The 22,245-nt window shown below is 36.4% G+C and overlaps 2 protein-coding genes and 1 pseudogene across 2 annotated transcripts; 2 read left to right on the forward strand and 1 right to left on the reverse strand.

Annotated features, from left to right (window-relative positions):
* Positions 1–1,152: 1,152 nt before the first annotated feature.
* LOC133875648 (uncharacterized) lies at positions 1,153–6,473 on the forward strand. Its single transcript, XM_062313848.1, has 5 exons — positions 1,153–1,469; positions 2,426–2,527; positions 4,558–4,699; positions 4,775–4,821; positions 6,136–6,473. The coding sequence occupies exons 1-5, from the start codon at positions 1,383–1,385 to the stop codon at positions 6,355–6,357; spliced, it is 600 nt and encodes a 199-aa protein (XP_062169832.1). The 5' UTR covers positions 1,153–1,382; the 3' UTR covers positions 6,358–6,473.
* A 602-nt stretch (positions 6,474–7,075) lies between these two features.
* Positions 7,076–8,158, forward strand: LOC133880331 (BTB/POZ domain-containing protein At3g19850-like; annotated as a pseudogene).
* Positions 8,159–8,590: 432 nt separating this feature from the next.
* LOC133875637 (mitogen-activated protein kinase homolog MMK1) lies at positions 8,591–21,667 on the reverse strand. The gene is made up of 6 exons (XM_062313837.1): positions 21,309–21,667; positions 21,047–21,176; positions 17,281–17,418; positions 10,586–10,918; positions 10,038–10,218; positions 8,591–9,015 (listed from the first exon to the last, which is right to left on the reverse strand). The coding sequence occupies exons 1-6, from the start codon at positions 21,530–21,532 to the stop codon at positions 8,840–8,842; spliced, it is 1,182 nt and encodes a 393-aa protein (XP_062169821.1). The 5' UTR covers positions 21,533–21,667; the 3' UTR covers positions 8,591–8,839.
* Positions 21,668–22,245: the final 578 nt, after the last annotated feature.

Raw genomic sequence — 22,245 nt, forward strand, 5'->3', positions numbered from 1 at the left:
TGTTAAAAACTTAATAATGTAACAGCAAAATTAATCTTTGAATCAGCATTTATAAAATAAAATGATAAAATAAAATTAAAGTATAATTTTTACTGCCACATCATCTTAGTTATATAACAGTTACATAATAATCTACTAAATACCGTTATTTTTTTTTTAACTAATACACGATTTCTTACTGACACGAACTATTTATTAAGTGGGGTTACTGTAGGTCATGTTGTCAGGTTACGACAATCGTTTGGTTCGTGAAATAGACTCTTAGAATAGAATGACTATTTCATTGTTTGGTAGGGGTCTATTCCTTAGAATAATTATTTTAATAAAACAATTATTCTCTTACGAAAATGAATACCTATTCCTCTAAAAAATTAGAGGAATAGACTACACTTTTCATAAAAAACAAATCTTTATTTTCTATTTCCTCTATTTTTTTATTTAAAAAAACAAACTAACTTACGTTACATTTGTGGCTGGTCGATCACCAGCCACGGAAGGAGCGCCCAGGGGGGGGGGGGGGGGGGAGGAGTCGACCACTCCCGGAGCATTTCGGGGTCCACCCGCCAATTTTCAATTTTTTATTTTTATTTTTTATAATTTGAGTTTTTTTTTTTAAAAAGAAATAATATGGGGGTTTTTAAGTAATTTTGATTCGATTCAAATTAAAATATATGTGTTTTCACTAAACTAAGGAGTATGAATAGTTATTCCATTACATTCTCTTTTATTTACGATAATAATTATTCTATTTTCCAAATGAATACTCATTTCAAAAACTAAACGAGGCCTAAGTATTTTCTTTAAGATATACTTAAAACTACAAAATATGATATTTTTTCATTTTAAGTATATTTATTTTACGGTTTAAATTTAAATTTTAATCCTATAAAAATTAAAATAAAAAAGTCTCTCCATAAACTTCCCATTAATTACCTGCATCTGCATGGATCGCGTTGTTCCCTGCAATCAGTTTCATAAATTAGTATTTTAAAGCTTAATTTATGGAGTCTCATGATTTAGGCCATTCGTTTTGACTTCTTCTACTCTGAACATGTCTCGCCCTGACACGTCATGGACCAGCTTGAGCCCACGTAGTCCTGATCACACTCAACCCAAAACAAACCTCATTGTCACAGCCTCACCTTTTGTAGCCCTTTGAAGAAAAACCTTCCCCAACCCCAACCCCAACCCAACCCAACCCAACCTCTTTTCTCTCTGCTAATCCTGCACACGCACACCCTATATTTTCTCTTCATCTACATGGGTTCTCGACCGTTAACGCTATAATCAACTATTTTCCCCTTACTTTCTCTCATTTTTCTTTCTGGGTTCTTGGTCTCTTGGATTTTATTGCTTGATTTCTCATCTGGGTGTCTCTTAAAATGGGTAAAAATCAAGCTTACAAAGCTATGCAGAGAGCCAGGCTGGGCTCCAGCTCTGCTGGGCCTGACGAGGTTGAAGACGGCATGGTTTGTACCCTTCCATACTACCATTACTTGTTGAATTTCTCACTCATAAATTTAATTCTTTTCTTTGTTTCTTATAGCAGTTTGTTAATTTGTATCATTTATCAATTACTTCAATTTCATGATTGTGATTAATTGATTAGTGTTTGTTAAATAAATCTGTGGTTTTTTGATGGGTAAGCCGTGTTTTTATGAAATCGTACAGTATTGATGATGGTGCATAAGATTTCCTTGCAAGATATGGCTTTAAAGTTTGCGATTAGAATTGTGTAGAGTTAATGATTTCACGGTTCTTAGTTTTACTTGATTAGTGAAAGCGAGAAGTGTTGATTGGTGAATCAAAATGCTCATTTGAATTCTTTAGATCACTGTCCTCCTCTTACAAATATAGAAGCTTTAGGATAGCTCTAACATTTTGCACTAAAAGTTTGAAAGAGTAAAAAGAAAAAGAAGAAGAGCAAATCTAATTTGACTGTTGTAATGACCTAGATTTTTACCGTTATGTAGGCAGTGGGTTTTTCAACTGTGTTTTTTAAGATTGATCACTCTTTTTAGATTGTAATGCTTTTGTGTTGAATTTTAGCTGAGGTTGATAGCCTTAAAGTAGTATAAAGCATATGGCATAACCTCTAGTAGCATCCAGTATGGTAGAAAGATTGGTTTCAGTGTTGTATCCCATCTGAAAATCTTTTTCTGACTGTATATGGGTGATAATCAATTCCATAATTCTAGAGGATTTAGAGAAGAGCTTCTTGTTGATGCCATACCATATCAATTTGTAGGACATTTCCTGAATCTTATTAATTAACTTGAATGGCTCTCTCATGATTAAATCATAGTGAGATCTTCAGCAATGCTTGTCTTTCTGTAGATCAGAAAATTTGATCTGATAATCCACTATAGTAGTTGTTTGTTTGATGTTATATTTCCTGGAGCATATCTGATGAGAACAGTCGCAGGTGGATGGTTCATTTCATTCACCAGAGTGGCATGCTGCTCGTTTGGCCAGTCTCAAAACTTCTCACACTATCACCTGGGAGGAGTACAAAAAGAAGCAGAAGGTAATCTGTTGGACATAGCTAATTTGCTAATATTTATAGCGAGTGTGCAAGAGTTTTCTTTATCTGTTTCTTCAGTGTGTCTTATTGTGTCCCACGTTCATGCAACTCACTTTCTTTGTCTTTTATGTTAATCACACACTCACATGCACTCACTTGTACTTATGCATATACATGTCTATACATCTTCTCTCACATGCACTCACTTGTTCATATACATGTGTATTTATGAAAGTTATATATGGTATGGACACTTGCAGAAAATATTCCATTTGTTTGTCTTTTGTCCTTTGATTTTAATGATGGAATTTATGTATCAATTACGAAGTGAAGTTGAAGGTGAAGTGATACATTTTGCCACCTAGCCAATGCGTTAAGCATTTTATGGAACCATGGAGTTTGCCATATCTGTTTGAACTTTAAGAAGCCTGAACTGCTATATAACTGTTTGGAGTTTGCCTATACATGTTGAAATGACCAAACAGTATAAAGCACCTTGTCATTGTCATGTAAATATCCTGATTTTAAAAAATATGAGTATTCAAAATGGTGAATTTGGGATATGATTTTCGTGGTTTACCATTTTGTTTCAAAGGTTTTTGGTTTGTGATGTTATATATTTCTTTACAGGAAAAGGAATGTAAATAGGAACATCATTTGAACATTAGAAATGCATGGATGTGCTTAAGAAAAGTAATTTCTTATATGCAAATATCAGCCCAAGAATAATAGAATGAGTATATTTGAAATCTTTATCTCCGTTGCTGCTATAGTGCAATCAAGGAGAGAATATCATAGCTGAGTTGCCAAATTTGAAAAATAAAAAATGATTATTTACTTATTAAAGAAATTAAAGACAAATATGATGTGGTTGTGAACACAGATCATTTGATATATACATTAACAAGAAAGTGTCACAATATATAAGCTGCAATGTGATGTCCCTATGTGTAAATCGGTGAGTCTTTCTCCATTGTGAATGAAGAATGTTTTTTGGGCAAGACAAGAAAAAGAACTCGTCACTGTGTTCTTCCCAATGTTCGAAGGAGGAGGTGAAGTAATGGTTTTCTTTGTCCCATTACGAGTGACACATTTCGCATGCTCCCCTAAACAATGTGATAAAAATGACACATTCTATGTCAAACCTGGTCCAACAAAAGTTTTGCATCAACTAAATCAGTAAAATGTCAGGCCATAGAAGCATGGTTCAAGCCATGAGTTTAAAACGTAAAGTGGCTCAAGCAGGGATGTCTGCAAACTTTCTTACAAGAGAAGGAATAATATTTTTTTTCCCCTTAAATGAGGTAATGGATGATGAGATCAATGAAGAAATTGCAACATAATGTTCTGGTCTTCTCGGGGAAATTGGTAAAGTGGATGTCACAGATTATCCAAATTTTTACAGTTCATATTTTAATTTGGGAGGCTGGTTTATGTTTGATTTGGCACATTTTGTTGGAGTGAACAGATGGTCATTTGAGGGAGTTGAATGCTCTTTACTTGATCTCAAGGCTTCTTTCTTGAGTACTTTGAATGCTTTATAGTTTGGCTATTACAGGTGCACACACACATGCACATACACTCGCATAATTTAGTTAAACTTCATTTGAGTAATGACTTTTGTTATATATAATGCTTAGCACTTCATCATGTTCATGTGAGGCTGGTTTATATTTGATTGGGTGCATTTTGTTGGAGGGAAACGAATGGTCATTTGAGGGGGTTGAATGCCCTTTTCTTGATGTAAAGTCTTCTTTCTTGAGCACTTTAACTGCTGGATAGTTTGGTTATTATCAACACACTCACATAATTTGGTTAAATTTCCATTGAGTAATGAATTTTGTTATATATTATGCTTAGGACATCATCGTGTTCATATATTGTTTTACTCTCCACATGCATGCCTACAATATATGTGCTAATGTTTCTACTGTTGAACTTGCACATTTTTACTATGCTACATTATTTTTTTTGATAAGTATGCTACATTATGAAATGTGTTTCTTTCATTTGGTGTATTCTTGATATACTAGGAAGATGAAATTAGAAAAGGGGAACTGGAAGCAGATAAGAATAGAATGATGAGAGAGTACAGAGCTCAACTGGATGCTGAAAGGGCACACAAGCTTGCCCATGGACAAAACCACTCCAGTAGTAAATCTAATCACAAAAAAGGTATGTGCAATAAATTACAGAAAGAACTCTGACCATCCCATGGAAAAAATACTGAAGGTTATAGTGTCCCTGCAGATAAGAAGGACAAAGATTTGAAGAAACGGAGCAGCAGAAAGAGAAAGGTGCCTACGATTCCTTAAATTGTTACTAAGATTTTAGACTTGTACATTCTAGAAAAGAAATTTCTTACATGAAATAAGGAACGTGATGCTAGATTTGATGTTACTTGACCATTGTTCCCATGAAAATGTAAGCACATAGGGTAACCACCTCCTTCTCTGAATTGGTTACCATAATGAGGGAACTATCTTTTGTGTATAACATCCAGTTAAGATGGCACCTGTTGGACCATTCATAATGTTAGTCTTGAAGTAAATTTCCAGGGATGCTTGAAAATTGAATTGGAATCTTGGTTGTCCATTTATAATAACTTCTGTCGTTCTGGACATCTGTTATGACATGCCTTATGTAGACGAGACCATTAGAACTTAAATGCATATGCCGTTTCTTTTGGCTGTAAAATTGAATCCCCTAGTCCCCCTTGCTCATCCGTTTCTCTTCTTGAGAGAAAAAACTAATTTGGTTAGAGAGGAGGGAAGCATTGAAGGGAACTGATGAATTTGTCGTAAATCAGAGGCACTGGTGGATAGATGCATTTTCTCTTACTTTCCTCTCTTTTTGGCGCTTTAATGATCTTCGCTCTGGGTTGCTTCCCATTGCCAGACTCTTGAGACGTACACATTATTGGGTGTTTCTTAGCATGTCATGACCTATACATCTTTTATTTATTGATACAAAATAATAAAAACTGATCTTTAGTGATTGTGGTTAAAACTGATCTGCAGCAATCGTAGTTCTAATCTTCTTTTTTTTTTTTTATCTTGGAAGCAATTTATAATAAATCAAAGTTTTAAATAAGAGGATAGGAGTGAAAATAGAATTTGTTTCTTTGTCTTTACAAAAAAAAAATAGAAAATAGGAGTAATTAACTGTGTTATTTATGGGCAAACGGGAATTGAACCTGCGCATGGTGGATTCACAATCGACAGCCTTGATCCACTTGGGTACCCTATACTCCATGTAGTACAAATCACATGGAGATTTCATCTCTACCATTCATGTTCACCTTTTTCTAAGATACAAGAGACAGAAAAGAAATTGAAACCTTTATCATTTCTATGATTTTGCCTTCAATTGTGTAGTGGCTTCAAACCCTTGTGAACTCTCATGGAGTTGACATAAAGTTAAAATCAGAATTTAAATTTTCAAAATTATGTGTAAATTTTGATGGAATACAAAAATGAGCTATTAAAATTTACACATGGTTATTTATTAGGTGTCCTGTCTCTGAATTACTTGATCATAGTAATGCAACTCAATTGTTAGAGTTGTTTAAAACTGTGAATATCTGAACCCTTTCTCATTTGTCATTGCAGCATTCAAGGAGGAGATCTTCTGGGTCTATCTCCTCAAGTTCATCCTCAGATTCATCCAGCAGTGATGAAGATGAGAGAGAATCAAGAAGATCTAAATCTAGGTCTAGGAAAGCGAGGAAGGAAAAGAAGCAGAAGTCAAGAACCAAGCACTCTAGCAGTGATGATGAAGAGGCTGATGGTCCTGTGCCACTTTCAAGATTCTTCGATAGTGTAAAGACCTAATTACATTGTTGAAAACACTGTTGTGTACTTATAAAAATTCTGTTCCTACTATAGGAGATGAATTTGTTCTTTCTTGACTAGCTCTTAGCAAATATGGATCGAATTTGTTTCTTCCCTTTTCTGGTTTTGTTGAGTTCTCTGTGATAATATTTCTTTTTTTAAAAAGAGAAATTTCATGTATTGAACTTTGTAATGTCAATTCATGCAAAGAATTTTATAGAACTTAAGAGGGGGGAAATTTTAGTCATGGGGGAAAATTCTAGCATAAACTCTCCTTAGATGTTGCTGATAAACGTGCATAGGAGTATAGAAGTGAATAAGCTTATTGTGATAGTTGCGGTTAGGACTGTAAATAAGCAGGCCGTAAATGAACAAGCCTGTTTGACGATGCGTGAACAAGCTCGAGTTTGCTTGAAAAATTAATAAGCAAAGCTTGATCAAATTATCTAGCTTAGTGAGAAGCTCAAATAGATAAATAAAGCTTGAACATTTAATATTTAGAGCACTCTTAATGGATTATCTATTTGCAATTTTAGATTAGAATAAATAACAAAAGTGCTAAAAAGAGATTCCATCGGTTTATTTATTCGAACTCTAGAATAGATTTTGCTTAATTTCATAAATAGTGCAATGCTATATTACATATCTATCTTTTTATTATTATTATTATTAATTATCTCCACCTTCTGCGCTTTTTTTTTTTTTCCTCCACAAATCCATGTTCTGCGCTTTCGTAGCCATCCTCGGCTTCCACAACTGGTTCTGCACCAACTCTCTCATGCTGGAGCTCATCTTCCAATGCCGCATGCTCGAGTACTCTTGCCTCACCAACATATCAAGAATTTGGGTATCGAAATCCACGACTTCCCGGGAGGCGCAACCGGGTTCGAGCTGGTTTCTAGATTCTGTTACAAGAATGGCAGAATCTCAATCACAATTTCAAATGTGTTCCTTTTCTCCACTATTGGGCAGTCTTTCTTGGCATGACTGAAAAGGTTTCATCCTGCAATCTCTTGCAGCAAACACATTCCTTTCTAGAGGGAATGCTTTACTGGTCGTGGAGTGATATACTTGTAGGCTTGAAGAGCTGTGGTTCATTCTTTACACATGCTGATTCATCTGGTCTAGTGCTAAAGCTCATATTTGTACCGTTAGCAAGGATTGCTCAAAATTCAGATATAAACTTCATCACTTCGTCTTCTTCATCTTCATCTTCTCCTGAAACTACTTTTAGATTCTCCTCCTCATCCAAAGCCACCCCTGATTCAATCAAGCCATCATCCTCAAGCAGAGCATGGTGGTTTGATGATTTGGCCATTTTACCCCCAAAGATCATTGAAAAAGTCATTCAGAGTCTGGGGGCTTATGGGACTGGTAACAACAGTTGAGTACTCACAAAATTTCTCCTTCATTACCTGAAAACTGTGGCTAAAAAAAGAGCTAATAATAATGCATACTCAAGGTTTAAGTATAGTTCTCTTGCAGATACAGCTATTCATGGTTGTTATTATGGTGGGAAGAAAAAAGCATTTTCTTGCAGAAGCCTGCTTTGTTGGATTTTAAGGGTCGTCTCTGGTTTTGGTCTGAAGAAAGATTACAGAGATGGGTTGGAGAAATTGATTGGAAGTATGCTTGACAAAGCGACACTAGACGACTTGCTGGTCTCTGGGAATAACAGGGGTGTTTATGATGTTAATCTAGTTTTAAGATTGATTAAGATATTTGTTAGTAGTGATGAAATGTCTATATGCAAGATTAAGAAAGTGGTAGATTGATTGACAAGTATTTGGGTGAGATGTAAAAATAAAAAAAAATACTATAATGAAAAAAAGTAATAAAATAAAATATAGAGTTAAGAATAGATAATCGGATGTATGGTGCTTTTTAAAACTCATTAGCTAAACTAGATAAAATGAATTTTGATTAGCTATTATAAATTAAAATATACATAAGCCATTGTGAGTGCTCTTAACTTTATTACGGCTATAATTGCGATTAAACTTGTAACATGTCAAAGCTTCACCCTATTATATATATATAAAGTAATTTGCGCAAGAGCCATCTGTAAACAAACCTCCGAGTGCACCTTAATGTTTACATCTACTTGCATTTGTTTTAATTGAAGATGCACAAAGGTCTTTTAAAAAAAAAAAAGTTCCTTCAGCGAGGCACTGTCATTAGGTTTCCACTATTCATTCGAAAATATAAACTAAGAAGCAAACCACAATCAAAATTTGGGTAAGTGAAGTCTGGAAATGCTGCAAATGGGGAGATATTCTTGAAAAAAGAGAAACAAACAAGGAGAGACACTGGAAAGTTGGCTCGATCCAATAAAAATAGAGCAACAATGAAATGGAAAAGAGCCGATACAAACATCATTACATTTTGTTCCAGTCCCTGAATTCAGCTCATAAATAAAATTAACTCCAGAGCCACCCAGTTTGGAATGGAACATATATACAATGAAGAAATCAATCACACCTTACTGGTGTTGATACTCGGGGTTAAATGCAAGAGCCTCTCGGTAGATCAGCTCCTTCATCTGTTCCTCAGTCAGTGCATGCTGCTCAAAGTCAAAGTTGAAGGGAGTCATGCACACTGGCTCATCACTGATATCGTGCAGTGACGTTAAGTAGGGATGAGCCAATGCGTCTTCAACTGTCGGAAATGCAAAATAAATTTGCTTAGAGACAGAGACATCCCACATAATAAGACTGTTACAAGCAGTAAACACAACTTTCATGGATTTAGTGACTTCTACTAGTGATTCACAAAACTAAATATATCACTAACTTATTTCCATCTTTGGCACTGTTTATATGTGCTCCTGGACACAATGGACAAGCTGGTTCTCATGCCACATTTATGTGCAAAACCCTTTTAAAGGGGGAAAAAAAAAAAAACAATGGCAACAGATCAAGTCCTGTATGAATATGAATTGGAAGTTTGGTAGTACCCTCAGATTCTGAATGCCAAGATTACATTCAGCATCAAAAGATTATCCAAAATAACTATGGTTGAACTTGGATTAAAAATAATAATTACTTTTTCATCTCGTGACTCGAGTTAGAAATAAAAATGATGAAATAGACTTCTAACATGTGTTTGGCCAAGATTATCCAAAATAACTGTGGTTGAACTTGGATTAAAAATAATAATTACTTTTTCATCTCGTGACTCGAGTTAGAAATAAAAATGATGAAATAGACTTCTAACATGTGTTTGGCCTTTCTAACAACCTATAGTTGGATTTTTCAAACATTTTAAAAAAAAAAAATTCTTTTTTCTTCTCGTAAGTATGATATATATATATATTTTTTTAAGTTTGCAAGTGTGACTTAAGTTCAAAGTAAAAAGGATGAAATAGACTTCTAACATATGTGTGGCCTTTTAAGAATCTTTTGAATCGAAGCTGTCATTCAAAAGGTTCTTGATGGCTTACAAGATGTTCCTTCGAACAGCTTGGAATGGCAAAAACAAAAAACAAAGGTAAGGAACAAAAAATTGGAAATACAAACAGGTTTCCCAGCCAACAAAATATAGAAAAAGGTAAAACATGTGGTATAATTATTACAATTAGACTAGTAGCATAATGCAATGCTTAGTTGAGATTAAGGCTTAGTTGATTTGAGTTTCGACTTGTATTTTTATGCACACAATATTAGGAAACATAAACTCACCAGTAATCCTCTGTCTGGGATCAAATGTTAACATCTTTTCAACAAGATCAATAGCTGCAGGATGGACATGTGGAAACTTTTCAGTAAAGGACTGCCGACGATGAAGAGGAAGTTGCCGAATGTATCTTTTAGCATTTTCATTCAAGAACCCGAAGTCAGCCTCTGATGGGGTGCCAATCAGCTGCAAGATGATTTAGTGCAATTAATTGTACTACACATGGTCATATGTTTGTTTTGTAAGAGCATGAAGATTGAATTGTGCATTTGAAAAAGTATGCAGTTCAATAAAGGCGGGGTGGAAGAATGCCATCAAAGGAATGCCGTTCAAAGACTCCAAAAATGCAACCACAATTGTCAGTGCCAAATTTAGTGTAAAATTTTTATGAAAATTTTTAAGCCTTACGAAAACATTAAGGAAAATATTTGGTCTTCTTGAATAAAAAGAAATAAGTATAAGAGAAATTGTACATGGAATTACCAGATTCTAGTGATCCTATTTCTTCCAGAAACTAACAATATAACACTATAACTGAGGAGAATAGGATTACCTCCATGAGCAAACGTAGCTGGTGTACATGATCTCTGCCAGGAAATAAGGGCTTTCGATCCATCAATTCCATGAAAATGCAACCAACTGACCATACATCAATAGCTGCAGTGTAATCTGAAGAGTTCAATAACAGCTCTGGTGCACGGTACCATCTTGTAACGACATACTCTGTCATAAAATCAGTTTCGGAGGTGACACGAGCTAGTCCAAAATCACATATTTTTAAGTCACAATTGGCATTTAAAAGAAGATTGCTGGGCTTTAAGTCCCTGTGCAGCACATTTGCAGAATGTATGTATTTCAATCCACGGAGGATCTGATACAGGAAATACTGCATAAAACATTGAAAAGTAGTAGTTACTATAATCCGTGGCTGATAGATATGGTGAATTTTGAAAATCATAATAAAAAGAGGAAGAAACAAAAGGAAAAGAAAGAAGCAAGAAACTATTAAAGTTGAACAAGCCAAAGCCATAGTTGAAAAAAAGAAGAAAAAAAAAACAACCAGCCTAAGTCTGGGCATAGCATACATGACATATTATATTTCTCATCTTGATTTAATGTTACATTGCACCAATCAATCACCTTTATCACACAGGCAAAGAAATATTTAAGGTTCCACAGCTTTCTAAACAACCAATCTCTATAAGGACATCACCTAAACATTACATGTGCTAAAAATTTCCAAGCAACTTTGATTGGTCAGGTATCATACGGGTCTAATCAGACACAAGAAGTTATTGCAAGAAATTTTCCACTCCCAACTCAAGATGAGATTTTAGTCCATTCTATGCTCATCTTAGGATAAGGCTTTTGTCAACAGAACCATTCTGTTCTGGTACTAATGTTATTTAGTAATAGGTTTTCACATAGCATATCTAAGACCTCAAGAAATTAACACGGCGTGTCCAGCATCAGAAAGATTTAAAGCTGAGAGTTCTGATCCCTCAAAGGCCATGCTTTGATTCTTTTGACTTTTTACCAGCTAGCTGATAAATTCATTGATGAACAATTCAAGAAGGTTATAGACAATCTTTTCATTGAGAATGATACCACTTTAGTTTTGCATCATCAGATTTTCAACTCATGTGCATTGATGTCACATTTAATGAAGAAAAATGACAAAACTGATAAGGAAAAATATCATTCATTTTCACCAAAGAAAAAAAGAAAAAAGAAAAAGGAAATGAAGGTGAAGCAATTTTTTTTTTTTTTTTTTAAGTAAAGTAAATTCATTAAAAGCGCAAATGGGCGCAACCCTAGTACACATAAAGTATACAAGAGAACCTCTAAAGTATATAAAAAGAACAAAAATCCAAAAACTAAGAAAAATTAGAAACATGCAAACTATTCCATGCTACTCTCCATGTATAAAGGGGAAGTAATTCTAGAAGTTCTTCATATGTCACTATTGTATCTCTCTAAAAATGAAGTGGCTTTTAAAATCATTATTTGATCAAAATTTAATAGTGATCAATCACAAGTCCAATGATAATTTTAAAAGGCACCTCATTTTTTGAGGGACACAAGAAGGACTTCTAGCATTACTCATAAGGGGGTTGTAACATCAGCTTCTTTAGCTTTGTTCTTTTTGCGCCTTCTAGTTAGGTGCTTCCTCTTGTATACTTCATGTATAGTTAAAGGCGCCTTTATGCTTTTAATGCTATTTGCCGATTGATTAAAAAAAAAAAAATCTTCTTTAGCTCTAGCAAACTATGCTCACAATCTTCAAAGCTCATTGTATTTCGTTCTCTCCAAAGACACTACATTAAATACAAAGGAGCCAACTTCAATATTTTCAACGTAGTACGGTTTCCCAATTGTCCCCTCCAACACACCACCACCTCGCTCACCCTTCGAGGCATAACCCAAGCAACACCAAACAATTGGAAAAGCGCACTCTACAATTCTGTTGCAACCTCGTAATGGAGGAGAACATGATCAATGGACTCACCACTTTTCTTACACATACAACACCACTCCACCACAATAACATTTCTCTTTCGTAAATTATCCAAAGTTCAGATTTTCCTTAAAGCTGCCATCCATGCAAAAAACACCACTCTTGAGGGAGCCTTAACTTTCCAAATAATCTTCCAACGAAAAGGGAAACTTATCAGAGTAGATAACACCTGATATTAAGACTTAACTTCAAAAGATTTCCTTTTAGAAGGAAATCCAACAAATTTTATCCTCACTCCATGCATTGATCTTTGAGAATACAACTCAAAGAAACTACAAACCACTTCCACCTCCCAATCATGCACAGACCTTGTAATGAAAATATTCTAATGAATGTTTCCATTCCGGAATTGCATATGATTTGACACCCACGCATCCTTACCAAGAGCAATAGTGAACAATTCTGGAAATAAGAACTTCAAAAGTTGCTCCCGACACCAAATATCATGCCAAAACTGCACTTTAGATTCATCTCCTACCTTATACCTCACATGTTTAGAAAAACTTTCACACTCCTTATACATTTCCACACTCCCACATCATAGCCCCCCCTCTCCCCCCCCCCCCCCAACCTTTTTAGAACACCAATCTCCCCTCAAACTATCATATTTAACATCCGCCACCGATCTCCACAAAGTCTCCCTCTTCGTAGCATACCTCCACAACCACTTACCCAAAATGGCTCAATTAAACTGTATCAGATTTTCACCCCCAACCCCCTTCTCCCCCCCCCCCCCCCCCCTTTGAAATTATTGTTGTACATATTTTCGATCACTTCACTAGATGAAACTTAAAACTCATCATCAATTCTCCCCAAAGAAAATCTCTTTGAAGTTATTCTAGTCTCTTTGAACTTATTGTGGATGCTAAATCTGGTAGTGTGTGGGGTGGGTGGTGCTGTTTTGATCCCTCTGGATCTCATGGGTGGGGCTATAGAAGAATATACAGAGGAGGTGGAGTTTGTTTTGTAGCCATACCACATTTGAGTTGGGAGATGGGTCCAAGATCAGATTTTGGGATAATGTATGGTGTGGAGAGATAACCCTCAAGGAAGCTTTCTCGGTTTTATATGGCATTGCTCATGATAAGGATGCGCTTATTGCAACTCACTTGGACTCTGCTAGAGGTTCCCTTCAGTGGGATGTTAGCTTTATTCCACGATTGGGAGGTGGATGTCTTGGTTTCCTTCTTCACTTTGTTGTATTCCATTAGAGTGAGAAGGGAAGGGGAAGACAAGGTTTGGTGGGGCCCTTCTCACAAAGGCAAGTTTGATGTTAGATCCTTCTATAAGGTCCTTGTAAAGATGAAGTTCCTTTCCCCTAGAAGAGTATTTGGCATACCATAGTTCCCTTGAAATGGCTTTTTTCGCTTGGTCGGCGGCTTTTTTGTGGGTACGTTGCTTGGGTTCTTTTGTGGGTTGTTCTTTGGATGTTTTTTCGAGGTTCTAAGGCTTAGTTTTTGGGGTTTATGTTGGGTTTTCGCGGGTTAGCTTTGGCTCTCATTTGTATACTTCCTGCCTACGTAGGAGCGCATTATGCTTTCATTTCAATAAACTTTTGCTTACTTATCAAAAAAAGAAAAGAAAAGAAAGAGGCATGTCATCGTGATTGTTAGGTGTTGTATGTGCAAAAGGAATGGGGAGTCTTTGGACCACCTTCTTTTCCATTGTGAGGTTGCACGCGCTTTATAAAATGCTATTTTCAGCGGTTTTGGATTGTCTTGGGTTATGCCTTTTCTGGTGGTTGATTTATTCGCTTACTGGTGGACGGACGAGCGCTCTTGGAGTGCTGTTGTGTGGAAGATGGTTCATTCTTGCCTTTTGTGGTGCTTGTAGAGGGAACGAAATGATAGAAACTTCGAGGACCAAAAAATGACGATTGAGGAGTGCAAAACCTTTTTCTTCTATTTTCTTTTCTCTTGGACTGTTGCGTTCCTAGCTCCCTTAGTGATTAGTTTTAATGATTTCCTTGTTTTATTTTCTTCTCATTTTTAGACGCTTTTCTTGAATACTCCTTATGTACTTGGCCGCGCTTTGCGTTTTTTAATGATATTACTCTTACTTATCAAAAAATGTTATTCTAGTCTATTAGCCACTCCTACCAGAATAGGGAAAAGGGGTAAATAATACGTCGATAAATTAGAAAGAGTACAAAGTTAACCTGGCTCCATTTGATAAATAAAGCCTCTTCCAACCCGCCAACCTATGTTCCATCTTCTCAATAATGCCATTCCAAATGGTAGAAGCCTTGTAAGGAACTCCCAATGGAAAACCCAAATACTTAGTTGGCAACGAAGCCACTTTACACGTAAGAATGCTAGCCAAACCCTCCACATCCCCCACATTGCCTACAAGAACAATCTTTGACTTAGACAAGTTTATCTTCAACCCCGACACCACTTCAAAACATAAGAAAATGCTTCTCAAGTTACTAAGTTGTTCACCACTAGGCTCACAAAAAATCAACATATCATTTGCAAACAACAAATGCGACACTATCATCTCCTCCTGATTCCTCGATTCCATTGAAAATCCAAATATAGGCCCATTATCCACCATAGTAGACATCATCCTGCTTAATGCCTAACCACAACCAATAATGGCGACAGTGGATCCCTTTATCTTAATCCACGCTAACTACTAAAAAAGCCAGAAAGAGACCCACTGATGAGAATGGAAAACCGCATCATAGATATGCAGTGTTCTATCCAACCTCGCCATCTCTCCCGAAAGCCACATCTCTTCAATAAATATAACAGAAACTTCCAATTGACATGGTCATAGGCATTTTTCAAATCCAATTTACATAATACTCCCGATGTACTTAGGAGGCCCTTATGCTTTTAATAAGATTGGTTTATTGCTTATATATATTAAAAAATAAAAAAATAAAAATTATATAATATTTTGGCTCCCCAGATCAAATCTGACCCTCCAAGCATTCATTCGCCACCAAGATAGAATCCATAATTTACGCATTATGAGAACTTGAGACAATCTTCCCCAATACCGACTTCAACCTATTTGCCAATACTTTAGAAATACTTTTGTACACCCCCACCCACTAAGTTGATAGGATGAAAATCCTTAATTTCCACTGCCCCAGCTTTCTTCAAAATAATAGATACAAAAGTAGCATTGAAACTCTTTCTCGAACTTCCCTCGACTATGGAATTCATTGAACACTGCCATAATGTCCTTTTTAAAACCTCCCAATATTTCTGGAAAAAAGCCATAGAAAATCCATGAGGTCTTGGCACCTTATCTCCATTGAAATTTCTCACCACCTCCAACACTTTACTCTCCTCAAATTCTCTTTCCATCCAAATTTTCTCCCCATCATCAATGGAAAGGAATGAGAGGCCATACACCTTTGGTCTCCACATACATTGTTCAGAATACAACTGTTGATAAAAGTTCACAATATGTTCCTTTATTACTATTGAATTAATCCTCATATTCCCATTAACCACTAGAGACTCCATCGAATTATTTCTTCTATGCAAATTTGCCAAACGACAGGAAATTTTTGTATTAATGTTTCCCTCTCTCAATCAAAGGGCCCTTGACTTCTGCCTACAACATACTTCTTCAAGAATGATATTCCCCTTCAGCTCTCTAAAACAAGCTTATTTCTTCATTTTTTCATCTTCAGTTAATGATGTTTCCTCCGCAATCAATTCCATCTAACAAAGACGCTCCACCATCTCCTTCTTCCACTTACCTACATTATCAAATACGTCTTCATTCCATTTCTTCAAATCAGATTTCAATGCTTTCAATTTTTGTGCCAACACATAGCTAGGAAAACTCTGATAATTGAAGAACCCCCACCAATTTTTCACCTGCTCTACAAATGCCTCCAATTGCAGCCACATATTCTCAAACTTGAAATGCCTACTACCCCTACTCCCCCACACCACAATCCAGTATCAATGGAAAATGATCAGACAATAATCTAGGAAGGCGTCTCTGAGAAACAACCGAGAAATATTCCTCCCACTCTAGACATAGCAAGAATCTATCAATTCTAGACCATGCCCATTCGAAATTCTCAACAATGCATATGAAAGAACACGCTACCACAAACCTACCCACACATTCCTCAATCTTCTCCACCACTCGCCTATCCCACATTACCAAGATACCTTCTGACACCCCTCTCGACCCCAAACACAGCCAATCCACATGATTACGACCCCATAAACTACGAACCACCTATCTAGTAATAACTTCCATTTTGGTCTCCTGCAAACACACAATATCAGCTTTCCACTCCCTTAGAAGCCCTCTAATCCCCATCCTTTTATCGTTATCATTCAAGCCTTTTCACATTCCATGATATAATCTTAGGTTTCATAAAGAATATTTGCCACCCCACCCCTCCCCTTTCCTGTCACTTTATGAGATTGACCTCCCTTAACGTCATAATTCACTGAACATACCAATCTCTTTAATTCACGATTTCCTCTATTTAACATCATAATCCAAATGTTAAGGGAAGTAACAAAAGATATGGTGGCCCTTCTTTGGCTTGATGTATGACCCTAAAGGAGTAAATTAAGAAACTAATTTAATTTAGTTCATCCCCAAGACATGTTAAAACCAACGCCTCACAGGAAAACATTATAAACTTAGAAAAGTATTTGAGTTCTTTGATGATGCAATGAAGTAGTGATCCATACAGCAGACACAGTAGCAACCTAAACATAACTAAATGCTTAGAGTAGAACCTGACAATGCTCCTCAGACAATGCTTGATTGGAGCGAATAATTTGGTGCAGGTCAGTGTCCATCAGCTCATATGCGATATAGACATCATTAAATGTCTCCCTCTGTGGGGGTGGTATTATATCCCTGATTGCAACCACCTGCAAGACAAAGTTAAGCGATATTAATTACCAAAATAATAGCTAAAAAGATGACCACCAACCATATTGTAAACTTGTTATGATTTATTACACAGGTAAGACAAGAACCATTTTTCTGTTTTAAATTGGTAAGTGACACATGCACCCGGCGTGTCTTGAAGCCATGACCTCACCCCCAACTTGCACTTACAAGGAAGGAGGTGCCATTTGAGCTAGAGGTCATTGGCATAGGTAAGACAAGAAAATATAGCTGGCGTCATGTAATATTATGGCAGGAAAAAAAACTTTGATTAGGATATCATAATTGCTACCATCTTACAACAAAATACAATTACCTTTAGTAAACCTAATGAATCATGTTATTACATTTTATGCGTTACAATATTCCCAAAGTGGCAAAAGGTCAAAGTTAATTAATTTGCATGAAATTGCCCGAAGAAAAGTGTAATCATGCAGTAAGTCAGCATTTCTTACGGCTTTAGCAAACTTAAATTGGCTGTGCACATGCCTACAAATACGGAGAGGGTTTCACTAGTCCCAACAACCAAAATGGGGATAGAGACCTTACTCAAATGAGTTCCATCTACATGAAATAATGAGATCTGTTCACCTAAGCAAAAATGGAAAACACCCAAAATTCATTATGAGGATTTTGTTCAAAATTTTAGGCCAGGTTTGGCAAGTTATAGTAATGGATTGGTGTTGCATGTGTAAGAAAAATGGGGAATCCATTGATCACCTTCTACTCCGTTGCGAAGTAGCTAGAGACTAGTGGGCTTTGGTTTTTCATTTTTTCGGGATAGAGTGGGTAATGTTCCAATAGGTAGTGAAGTTATTGGCGAAACTTTAAGGATTGCGTGAGAGCAATGGTAGAATTAAAAGATATTATGTTTAAATCCCTTTACGGGTGGATGACTGCTACTACTTGTTTTTGCTTTTCTAATTTTTAGGAATTTTTGGATGTGTTCTTTCTCCTCCCCTAAGTGGTGTTTCTCTTGTATACTCCCTATATACTTGGGTTGCGTCTCCTTGCTCTTTCAAATAAGATTGAATTACTTTTAAAAAAAAATATAGAAAAACACTTTTCAGACAATAGTTACTGAACGAGTTTCAAATAAGGCTCCCACAACTAACACACTTTCAAAAACAAACCACAAAATACTTATCAAAAAACAAAACCCTTTTTAGAAAACTTCACTTATATATTTGAAAACACATGTTTATTTTTCAGTGACATTAGTTAATGAACGAGTTTCAGATAAGGCTCCCACAACTAATACACTTTCAAAAACAAACCACAAAATACTTTTCAAAAAACAAAACCCTTTTTAGAAAACTTCAAACACCTTTTATAGGAATATTTTGAAAACACATGTTTATTTTCGGGTGTGGAGGCTAACTTGTTGCGTATAAAAAAAAATAAAAACAAATTAAAACAATTAAGAGAGAGAGAGAGAGAGAGAAGTGGCCGCGCAACCACCCCCAAGGAGTAGAGAGGGTGGCTGCGCAATGGAAGAGAGGGGGTTGCTACGCAGCTACCCCTAGTGGAGGAGAGAGGGTTTGGTTTTGTTTCTTTTAATTTTTTTTTTGCGAACACTCAAAAAAAACACACCCCCCCCCCCCCCCCCCCCCCCCCAAAAAAAAAAAAAAAAAAAATAGAAGAAGGAACAAACGAATTAATTTTCTGTGAACCCCACAGGTAATACTTTTCAAATGTAGCCTCCAGCAAAAACACTTCTCAATTTTCACCTTTTCAAAACACAAAGCAAAACACTTTTCAAAAACTTCACCAAACCTACTCTAATTTTTACCACATGGTCTCATACTCCTACTAAAAAACAAGAATGGTGGTAACCGGTTAGAGCCACCTAGCTAGGCCACAATGATTGTAGCTCATTTATTGAGTTGTTGCCCAAGAAGCTTCCCACAATCTATTGAAAAAGGGATTGCAAAATGGTTGCAGAGTCTTGTTGGTCAATTTATGGAAAAGCCTCTTCCGTTCTTGGTAAAGAAGACAATTGATTTGTTGTGGAGACAATATGGCACTGTGGATTTTTCCTGATGGAGAATGGTATGTACGTTTTCCGTTTTGCTGATGAACATACTAGGGATGAAGTTCTAGAATCTAAGCCGTGGCATATAGCGAACAAGCTGTTGAACCTTCGTCGTTGGGAACCAGGGATGCAGCTATTAAAGCTCTCTTTGGAATCAGTTCTGATTTGGATCAAGTTGAATCACCTTCTGATGGAATTCTGGAATTCCACCTGTTTGAGTTATGTTGCCAGTGGAATTGGTAAGCCTTTGTATGCTGATTCTATTACTGAAGAGCAGGTTAGGTTGGGGTTTTCTAGGATATTGGTTGAGGTTTATACTGATTCTAAATTTCCTAGTGAAGTTGTTGTTAAGGGTGTGGATGGGAGGTTGCATACGGTAGGTGTAGAGTATCCTTAGCCGTGTTGTTTAACTTGTTTTCCAGTTGTTTGCTGGAAAGAGGATGTTATTGTGCTTGTTTTGTTGGTTATAAAAGTTCTCTTACTCATAATAATAATAATAAAAAAAAACACACAATGCAATGTGACAGCATAAGTAATCCTAACTGGTCACATCAGCAATGCTAAGTGCTAACGAGGAATGACTGACAAATCTTATCTCCTGTCATTAGAGCAGTCACAACAGCTGCCCTATAGCCCCTTCCCTTCCCTACATATTGGGAAAATGTAAAAAAAAAATCACAAAAAACCACCCACAGCAGATGCCCTATCGGTTCCCTATCCATTATTTTGATACAAAATATTTTTCTTTCCTCTCTCATCTCTCATCTTTTTGCCTTTTATTGAAGATTGTGTTGAATTTTGTGAAAAATGTGAGGGTAAGTACAAACTTATATTTGTAAAGAAAGAATATTTAATTGATATAAGGAAAGATAATGGAAGCTATTGTGAAGTGTATTTGGATAGGGAAGCAAAAAGTAGCTTTACTCCCTAAATTTAAGGAAAATCAAATGAAAGCTGTTGTGAATGCTCTTAATCATGTTCAACTTGATTTGAGGACTCTACTTTGCATTATTATTGTCATATTTTTGGATTGGTAGAATCAAATATAATAAACGATCGCCCAAAAAAGGAAAAAAAGTGGGGGGGGGGGGGGGGGGGGGGGGGGGGAGAATATTCCCCACTACACTGAAGGTATACAAGGAACAAACCAATAAAAAGACTGTGCTTTGTACTTGATGATGGACTTACTATAGTTCTACTCAGATGAACAATGGATTATAAGAGGATAACAACATTAATGCACATAAACAAAGCATTCCCTATTTGAAAAGCTATCTAAAAATAACATTCCTTTCAATGTGGTTTGATTTACCTCCATATACATTAATCAAACGGATAACAATCTTTAGGGTTTCCTCCTTTAGCTATCCCTAATCTTCAACACCGTTTCTACCACACATTGCTGTTCTCATTCACTAGTACTCAAGCCCTAATCAGTATCCGCCAATTCACGTATAGAATAACAGATTTCAATCCAGTAAAAAGACAATCGATAATTCAATGAATTAACAAACGAAAAAAGTGAAATTCAACGAAAAATGGCATTTAAAAAAGAAATATAATCACTCACTGACGTTTTCATGATCCATGTGGCGAAGCAGCTTGATCTCCCGGAGAGTCCTCTTGGCGTCGATCTTGTTGTCGAACGCATTCGCGATCTTCTTTATCGCCACGTGCTCGTTCGTCTCCGAGTTCAACGAGGAGCTACACAGAAGCCGATAAAAAATTCACAAAATCAGAAAAAGAAGAAGGATATATAACTTCTCTGCGAAATCCACAAAAGAAAGAGAGCGAGCGAGCGAGCGAGAGAGAGAGAGAGAGAGTAAAGAGAGGGACCAAACGATGCCGTATGCTCCTTTGCCGATGGGCATGATGGGGGGCTTGTACTTGGCAGTGACCTCGAAGATGTTCCCGAAGATGTTGTACTGAATGAACCTCCCTCCGTGACTTAACGTGGCCGATATGTTCTCCATCCCCATCGCCGGATGCTGCTGTGCCTCGGGCTGCGCCTCCGTCATCTCGGCGTCCACCGGCTGAGCTGGCGCTCCTGCCCCGTCCATGTTCTCTTTTCTTTCTCACTCTCTCCGCTTTGCTGTAACAATAATGAAAGCCCTAACAAATGATTGTGAACCAGCGTTCTGAACGTCTGATGTCCGTTTTCATGCTTTTTTTTCTAGTCAAGCGGACCAACTTCTCTGCAGAACTGTGTCATTTCTTTGTGTTTTATTACGTCGTTGTTGTTTTTCTTTTTGGTACAACAATGTGGACTTAAGCCCAAATAACAACCAACAGGGCGGGCCTAAGAAGGCCCATGGCAATCATCGAGCTTATAACATTTTTAGTTTTGATTAAACTCTATTGTTGGTTTCTCAAGTTTCTTTGAGATTTCAATTTAATCCTTATATATTAAGATACTATAATCAAAAAGCACCGTCGGGGATGGCTTGGCCACCTCCGATTGATTTTTGGTGTGGTCGCGACCACTCCCAGATGCTTTGCTATGGATGGCTGACCCTAATGTAGGGTTTTTTTATAGTAATTTCTATTCAATTTCAATTAGAATATATGTGTTGTCACCAAATTAAGGAGTAAGAATAACTATTTCATTTCACCGTCTTCCCATTCCCAATAATAACTATTATATTTTCTAATAAAATACTTCGTATATCAAATGAGGTCTTAAAGTTTAGTTCCAAGCGGATAACGTGTTACTATTATTAGTCTAGATAAAAAGTTATAACTTTTGATTGTTCCTCTCTCTCTCTCTCTCTCT

Source organism: Alnus glutinosa, chromosome 1 (assembly GCF_958979055.1).
Source record: "Alnus glutinosa chromosome 1, dhAlnGlut1.1, whole genome shotgun sequence".
In the NCBI taxonomy this organism is placed as follows: Eukaryota; Viridiplantae; Streptophyta; class Magnoliopsida; order Fagales; family Betulaceae; genus Alnus; species Alnus glutinosa.